We start from the raw sequence: 8,154 nt of genomic DNA, 5'->3' as shown, positions 1-8,154 counted from the left end.
GGAGGAACTAGTTATTTTTCAAAAGTTGTATACAAATAAAGAAACGTTTCATATATGCTAAAAGAAAGTATGAGATATACATGCTATGTGACCCCAGATTTAATGTCGCCCGAGGCCCACAACACCATCTACCGTTGCCGTGAGCCGTGCTACCTAGCTCGAGGAGAGAGAGACCGCGATCCATAGCAAGTGTGCATGATGAGGATGACACGGCGAGGGGCACAATATCATCGAGGTAAGAACGGCCGACAGTTGATGGGCGAAGTAGAGAAAAGAGAATGGGGAAAAAAATTAGATTTTTCTGTTGCGGGGTTTCGATTTTTTTTTTGCATAACTTCATCAAGCAAGTTTGAGCAATTGAAGTGATTTGAAAAGTATCTCCAAATAGAAAAGAAAAGCATCAAATGCATGCACTTGTATTTGTTGTGTGATCCATATGTATGGGTATATTTCATATGTGGCCTAGCTGCTGCTTCTTTTCCTTTTGTTTTTGCCCCCCCTAACCCTTTTGCTATGGTCAAGTCAGGTTACTTCAAAATTTTAATACAACGACAACCTCATTTCAGGGAAAACACAACAAAAAGCAGCAAGAGCTCTCTCTCTCTCTCTCTCTCTCGCTCTCTCTCCCCTCTCTCTCTCCCTCTCTCCCTCTACCTCACCCTCAAGAATCGAAAACCTCTCTCGCCTTGCAAGCTAGGGTTTCTCCGCCTTGCGCACTCAAATTCTGCAACACCAGCTTCAGATCTCTCTCTAGAGCTGTCGTTTCCGTCATCGCCTGCAGGTTCTCTTTCGTTCGATACCATCTTGTCCACAAGCCGTGAAGAGCCTATGTGAACTGGACGCGGCATCGGCCGATTTGGTGCTCGGACAGATTTGAGGTCTCTCTGAATTGAAATGTTTCCTTCTGTTTTGTACTCGTTCTCCGATGGGTTTGTACTTTCTTGATAAACCCATGTTGAATTAGCTCGAGAGGTTGCTTAATTTTAGGCATATATTGAATAGTTCGCTGTTTGCTTGGCACAAATATGAGCTTTACTTTGAATTTCTGAATCTGGGTATTGCTTCATCGCTTATCTAACTTCTCTCTTTTCCATTATTTTATGTGCCGTTTTGCTGTTTGAGTGATTCTTGTGAGGTAGCTCTTTTTTTATGTTGCTGGTGGTTATTCAGTAAACCCTAATTCGAATCTCAAGTGTTGATTTATACTCTTGGTTTTCGGATGCGTTTCGATGTTTTTATAGATGTTTGAGCTGGAGTTTCTGGTTGCAGTCATGGATCTTGAGTTTTAACTCGCTGTCGATGACTGTCCTCTTTGTGAGGTTGGGATTTTCATTCCAAAGCAAAACCCTAATCTTTATTTGTCTTATGGGTGTTTTGTTTATCTATTTGCAACATAAATGAGAGCTGATCTTGTATGCTTTAGTGTGTTTTGTGGCTATGAGAGCAATACCATAACCTATCTAAAGTTAATCTTTAATGGCCGACTAGGGTTTTGAGTTTTGTTAACCTTTGAAGAGCTATTGCAACATTCTATCGTGCATAAGTTGATATCACGTGTGTAGGCGTAGAGAGTTCTTTCGTCTCCTTTCTCCTTGTATTTTAAACTTGACAATTGCCATAACCTATTTCCGTGTTGTCAGTGTCTATAAGACCTAGTCCAAATGGTATACATGCTTTCCAGTTATGTGATATAAGAGTTCATTTTGTTTCAAGATTGTTTTCTGTATATATTTAATCATGTTTATTTAGCTTCCTAAGTAAGCTTATATCTGCATGCTTAGGCGCGAATTTATTTAAGATGGAGAAGAGTTTAGAAGCCTCTCAACCGAGGAGATCGTTTATCCCGATTGAGTCTATATGTATAGATCTTTCCAGTGCCATTGATAGCAATTATATTGGAATGTGCGAGCGCTTCTCTATACGGTAAGATTACTTTCTTCTTAGACTCGCTTGTAACTTACGTAGATGCTGTAGCTAATTGGATAATTCTCTTCATTCATCTCGGATCATGTAAGGTCCCATTCTTCTCGAATTGTGCTTGTGGATGCATTCAGCAGCTAACTGATTAAGATTTCATGTGTTAGCGATTCATTCTTTCTTTACTAAACCATCAGCATGCGTTAGCTATTTACTGTCTTCACTGTCTTTTACGCTGACTTAGTTGCTTCTCCTTGCTCTAGAAGAATAATATGGACCTACTAATCTTTCTTCTGCTATAGCCTATAGAAGCACTGTATTATTTGCCCATCACATAGATAAAAGACACTTACTTTCTCACGCTGAAGTTCCACCTAGCAGAGTCGTAATAATTGTTGAAAGGTCAATTCCATCAATGTGGAAGTACAGTAAACATTTATACATAAGTATATTTGTCCGATAAAATATCATTTTTCTATCTACCATAACTAATTTGTGCCTTTGCTTGTACAGTGAATATGTATCTGAAATGAGCAGAAAAGACGAGAGGATTTGCTGGCCATTTACATCAGATGGTAACATTAATGCCATAAAGGAGCAAGCTTGCAAGCTTCCTCCACTACCTCTTCAAAATTCTCGATTGTGGCGATGCCTGAATTGTCTCGAGCAGATCAATGTTAAAGCTGGTAGAAAGGAAACTGGCACCGTTGTTAAATGCTGTAGTAAAAGATGCATCTTTGATGGCCCTTGTTCCCAGATGTGGAGCAGCTTTGAACCATCAAAGCCTGCATTGGATTTTCAGGAAACCTTGAAGCTGGAAGTTACTGAGAAAAGAGAGGCTATTCCTGATACTTCTGCTGTCCTGACTAAGAGTGACTGTTGTGCTTCATTAGTTGCTGACAAAAATGGCAAAACAGACAATGAAAGTGACACTTTCAGAAAAGGTATGTTTATGAAACTGTTGTGTCTAGCTCCTGATAATTCATTCCAAGAGATGAACTAAGATTTTCTACCTCTAGGACATGAAGAAGATGGTTTTGAAGATAACAAAAGTCTGGAATGTGTAGAATTTACCAGACTAAGAGCTGCCGCACCAGAAGTTGATCAATGTCAGGGCCAGGAAAGTGTAAAAGATGTCCAAGGTAAATGAAACGACTGATAATTGTCTTAATTTGCAGGACAAAATCAATTTCGGTGTTGTTAAAAGTTTAACCTTTTACTGACATAGTGACTCTTTTGGTTACTGAAATAGTTTACAACTATACGAAATGCAAAGGCTCTCCTGATTCATGTCAGCAAGGCAGAAGTCAAGAAGCTCGAAATACTTCGGAAAACCTTCAACCAGGAAAACAAGCTTCTGGCAATGGTCAGGACGGAAGGGTGACTGAGGACCATGAAGAGACATTAAGAACGGTTAGTGTGGCTGATCAGATGCCTCATTATCTCACAGCCTGTGAAAGCGGCAATCCCTCCCTGGGATTGGATGAGTGTGACGACTCATTATCTGAAAGTGAAGATGTAGGGCTCGGAGAGAGTTCTCACAATCATAATCGGGATAAAAGTCGTGGTCTATTTCGTAGAAAAACCAGAAAGACACGCCTGATCACCGAATTACTGAGAGAAAGCAAAAGTACAACCACTGATCACATTGGAACAGATTATCCTCCTAGGAATGCAGTATCTGAACCTTTGGATAAGACAAACACTGTTGTGCAAGGTCAGGCAGTTTTCACAGAACTTGTGAAAAGTAGATTTCGGGATCAAAAGAGAAAAAGGAAGTTGATTTCAGATGAAGAAGGAAAAGCCACAGAACTAATGACTGCAAGTAGGGAAAACAGTGATTCACTAAATTGCAGTGGAGGTGTTGAAGATGCCAATGTGCTTTTGCAATCTGAATCAAAGTACAGAGCAAATGCTAAGATGGTTCCCGGGATTGCTATCAAGAATCAGACTAATAATAAGTATGGAAGTTTGAAGTTTCCTGAGAAGAAAATGAAGAGGAACCTAGTGATCGAAGATTTGTCCCAAGCGCCCTCTAAGGAAAATGTATCAAAAAGTGTTCTGGACAAAACCGAAGCAGGTACGGCCAGTTCTGCTCGCAACTTATGTCTCAAATTGGGCTGTTATACGCCCATCACCGCCAGGTTCGACTCCATTCCTTCTTCTGACCTACTAGTGGAAACAAATTATTTTACCCAAGCGCCCTCCAGAGATACGAGTTCAAGCATGTGTATGAAGAATAAGAAAGAAAACAACGAAAAGCCCTCTCTGATTGGTTCGAGTAATAGCTCAAATAGACAAGGTCCAATTACTAGGACAGATGCCGGAACAACAAGCCTTTGTCTTCCTGCTGTACAATTACGACCAGCTGAAGATGCTTGTGTAGAAGATGGGTTAGCTCTATCTCTCAACAGCCATTCGGTTGTGCCTGATGTCAAGAGGAATCATCCTCTCAAGGTTGTGTTCGGGCAAGCTTCTTCATTTTCTAAGGAGGCGACTCCTAAAGAGGGCCACATTGTGAGGGAAAATCTAAATTCCAGATACGTGGAGTCAAATGTTACTTCTACTTGTGAAGTAGATGTTGCAAAGGGAATACTTACTGATCACAACAGCAAAAAAGCTACAAACAGGATGCCTCTTCTTGATGACAAGCAAAAGAACAAGTTAAATCTTGATAGCAGCACTTGCCGCCAAATGCCGCGAATGGTATGGGCTTTACTCTACTGCAATAAATAAAGTTCTCATTGAGTTCTTGTTCGTTGACAGTTGAAGGAATTGATGCCTTAAGTGAGGAGGGAGGAAATTAGTTAGTTGTTGTTGACAACTTTTCTGCGTACATGAAGTATTATCTCATACGTTGTTTAGTATAGTTTTCTTCCACTTATCCATAGGGTCCTTCAATCCTTTCTAAAGCAGAGATTGAAAAATTACTGTGCAACTTACATTCTCTAAATGGGGGAACTTGTATCAACCACCTCATGACCAATATTAGTTTTTATAAGGTGGTGTTCAGCTCCATTTTCTTTTTCTCTTTGCTCTTGCTTGAGCTCGTACAAGGAAGTTTTCCCAATTCCCAAATATCGAGTCATGCAGTACAAGTAGTGTATGGCTTCTATGCCGAAAGGTGATGAAATTTGTTGACCTCTAATTGTCCTTCTGCTTTCCCATTCATCTCCAAGGTTGAGATTGGCATGATGCAAGTTCTTTCTGCACTATCCTCATGAAAATGATTGCTTATTCTTCTCTGTGTGCAGGATATTTCAGGTACAAGCAACAGCAGGAAGACCTTGTGTCCTCAGACGCAGTGCACATTGACAAACCAACACTTTGATAGTGGAGCTGAGAAATCATCTGAACAAGGAACTTTTGATGACATACCGATGGAAATTGTTGAGCTCATGGCAAAGAATCAGTACGAGAGGTTCCTTCCTGATGCTGAAAATGCTGAACAACCAGTAGAAACGACCGCTGGATCAGGTGGTTCTCAAAGTGTAAATATTACCAAACGGAAGAGGGACTGGAGTTTATTGTTGAACCAAGGCAATCATAAACAGCAACCTCACCCAAAAAAGGCTAGAAATCGCAGGCATAACATGGGCAAGGATTATATACCTGCCAAGCAGACATCTGTCGATGGTTCTTCTCTGCCCAATACGATGTGTTCCAATGTGAATCAAATGGAGAAAAATTGCCCACCTACTGGGCTTCGTGGAATCCTTCAGTTTGCTGAGAAGCCATCAAGTGGGGTTGCATTTTCTTTATCCGGTTCCGGCAGGCATATTAGCAGTCCTTACTGCAAAAGAAACAAGCAGATGGTGGGTGTGGGCCTTGTGTCTGGGGTTGACGAATTTTCAGTCTCAGTTGATGGAGTTTGTGATTCTGTTCCCCAGCACAACCGAGGAGTGGCACATCTATCAACCGCAACACCAAATTGCATTCCCTTTTCATATGACATTCCACCGAAGAAGTTGGCTTTGCCTACTAGGTCAGATGAGTTTCTGCATGGTTCTAGGACACTGCACGTTTTAGATGTTAAGGGGGATCACAGCCCGAGGTATTTGAGAGTGAAAGCTATTGGCTTTGACAATCATAGGAATAATTCTTCCAACATAAATGCAGAACAAACACAGCACACTAGACAGGGCGGGATGGACCTCCAAAATCTGTCAGGATCTACGGCGCAGTGTTCCACCGAGACGATTTCGGCGATGCATTTACTCAGCCTCATGGATGCGGGAACACACATGGTCAATTTGGATGGAAATCCTGAACTGCATCACCGACCATCCATTTCTCATAAGTATCACTCTAAGGAGATTGCCGAGTTGGACTTTCAGTCATACAAGCAGCCTTCTAACCGGATGCATCCATCATCTGATTATTGGGCTAAAGGTATCCTTAGTGAGCATGTTTCTGCGGTTCCAACCGTTGATGAGCCCGCTCCTTTATCTCAGCCTGATAGAAGATTCATGAGGGCCGCTGAGGTTGCAGCTCAGGAATCATTAAAGATGCACAAGAAAGGGAAGAAAAAGTGCTCTGAAGTAGCCATATCAAATGAAGCATACAATTACAGATCACAAAAATGCATATTCCCCGGTGGTAATTTGGTCGCAAATCATGGATCGAGTCCAACCCTTGACGGGCTTAGAAACTTCCTGGATACTCCAAATAACGTGGCCTTCCCTCTGCACTTGAATGCAGAAAGTCCAGGGAAAGACAATTTGGCGAGGCAAGATGGATATGGAACCCTGCATCCTTCACAGAAGGACTCTGAGGTTCAAGTATGTACAGTTAACAAAAATCCGGCTGATTTCACCATGCCAGAAGCAGGAAATAGGTACATGATCGGACGGAGCGACCTAAAATTTGAAAAGACACATCCCTTTCGGAATTCAACGGTCGAGATGAATTTTGACCGCAATCACCAGAGGAAGCAAAAGCTCGCTGGATCAAGTTGGTGCTGAGCTTTGGGTCCATGATCATTCCTTCCGATACTGATGAGGTAGAATTATAATCCGCCCACTGGTTTCTCGATGCTGGATACCTACATGTCAAATTACTCTAAGGTGACATTGATTTTGCTATGTCAATTTTTTTTTTCGCAGGTGATGGTATCATAAATTCCAGTGCATTGCCGTGGCTAAGAGAGAATCATAGTGAAATTTTAGTCTGGCATGTCAACAGTGTAGGCGATCTGAAGTTGGGAGGCTGGATTAACATTCGCGCATCGTCTAAGGTCATTCAAAGGGTTCATTTATAGTGTAATATTGTTCTGCGGAAGGACTTGTTACCGCCGTGTATGGCGAATATGTTTAGCAAAGAGAGTTAAGCATTAGTAAGTATAGCAATCAAAAAACAGATAGTGAAGACCCCAAATGGTGACAAACAAGTTGGTGTTTTGTGGATACATGGACAGTGTAGGTAGAGTGTGTGTTTCGTCTGGGGAATAGACTGACAACATGGCATTGCTTGATCTGTAGATGAATGGCAAAATAGCGATGCTACTATATATTTTCTGGAATGAAAAGCTCTCTCAATATCAAGTTGGTGTGATTTTACTATCGCGATAACATCAAAGCAATGAACGCATCGTGAATGAAAGACTGTTTGCATTTAGATTACAACTACGGTGGCCGATTCACGTCAATCAATGTATCAATGTCAATGCGGCGTGATTCCAATTTCTGGACGACGTTCCTTAAATGTTTTGTGGCTTTAATCCCATGATCAATACTTCACAATCTCCCCTGGCTAGGACTCTTCTTTTACCCCTTTTGGGGCCTTTTCTTCATCCATTGGATGAGTAGAGACTATAGACTTATCACAGTCGTCGTTCTTCCTATTATCTTCCCTTGCAGCATCCATCGTGTGTGACAGAACATCAACGTACAACAGACATTCATTTTCTATGATTTTTCTTTTCTTGTTACTTTCAGTCACATTCAACCGATATGTGACTTACATTTTCTTTAATTTGGACAAAGTTTCGATGGTTTCAACACAATTATAAAACGAACAGAGACAGCTATGAAGAAGACACCATGATGTGTCAAGGTGAGCCTCAGTTTTAAAACTGCAAACAAGACACTGCGCGAATAAGTTCTTCAGATTTAAGTTGTTTGTCTCTTCTTCTTGTCTCAAACTCGTATCATTTCCTCCCTTCGTATCTTCCTTGTCTCTTCTTCTTGTCTCATTCGACCAAAAAAAAAGTATATCCAAACATAGACAAGGATTTAA

The 8,154-nt window shown here is 41.2% G+C and overlaps 1 protein-coding gene across 3 annotated transcripts; it reads left to right on the top strand.

Moving 5' to 3' along the window:
- Window positions 1-614: 614 nt before the first annotated feature.
- LOC115684253 (protein EMBRYONIC FLOWER 1-like) lies at window positions 615-7,460 on the top strand. 3 transcript variants are annotated; one of them, XM_056306525.1, is made up of 8 exons: window positions 615-878; window positions 1,242-1,319; window positions 1,782-1,923; window positions 2,431-2,861; window positions 2,937-3,059; window positions 3,170-4,623; window positions 5,172-6,919; window positions 7,023-7,460. In XM_056306525.1, exons 3-7 carry the CDS (start codon window positions 1,799-1,801, stop codon window positions 6,879-6,881), a joined length of 3,843 nt encoding a protein of 1,280 aa, XP_056162500.1. In that variant the 5' UTR covers window positions 615-878; window positions 1,242-1,319; window positions 1,782-1,798; the 3' UTR covers window positions 6,882-6,919; window positions 7,023-7,460. The 3 variants fall into 3 exon arrangements, with proteins under 3 accessions (XP_056162500.1, XP_056162501.1, XP_056162499.1); XM_056306526.1 differs by lacking the exon at window positions 1,242-1,319 and having other exon boundaries at window positions 2,949-3,059; XM_056306524.1 differs by lacking the exon at window positions 1,242-1,319.
- The last annotated feature ends 694 nt before the right edge of the window (window positions 7,461-8,154 follow it).

This window comes from Syzygium oleosum, unplaced genomic scaffold, assembly GCF_021117445.2.
Source record: "Syzygium oleosum isolate NSW1041296 unplaced genomic scaffold, Sole_v2.1 Sole_v2.44, whole genome shotgun sequence".
Classification (NCBI taxonomy): Eukaryota; Viridiplantae; Streptophyta; class Magnoliopsida; order Myrtales; family Myrtaceae; genus Syzygium; species Syzygium oleosum.
Note: the sequence above shows the minus strand (reverse complement) of the source record. Positions and strands in the feature narration are given on the sequence as shown.

Bases quoted from the DNA above. Each gene is read 5' to 3' on its own strand.
- LOC115684253 (XM_056306524.1), top strand. From the start codon at position 1,799: ATGGAGAAGAGTTTAGAAGCCTCTCAACCGAGGAGATCGTTTATCCCG. The intron at 2,862-2,936 runs GTATGTTTATGA...TTCTACCTCTAG, and splicing joins AAGTGACACTTTCAGAAAAG to GACATGAAGAAGATGGTTTT. The intron at 4,624-5,171 runs GTATGGGCTTTA...CTCTGTGTGCAG, and splicing joins GCCGCCAAATGCCGCGAATG to GATATTTCAGGTACAAGCAA.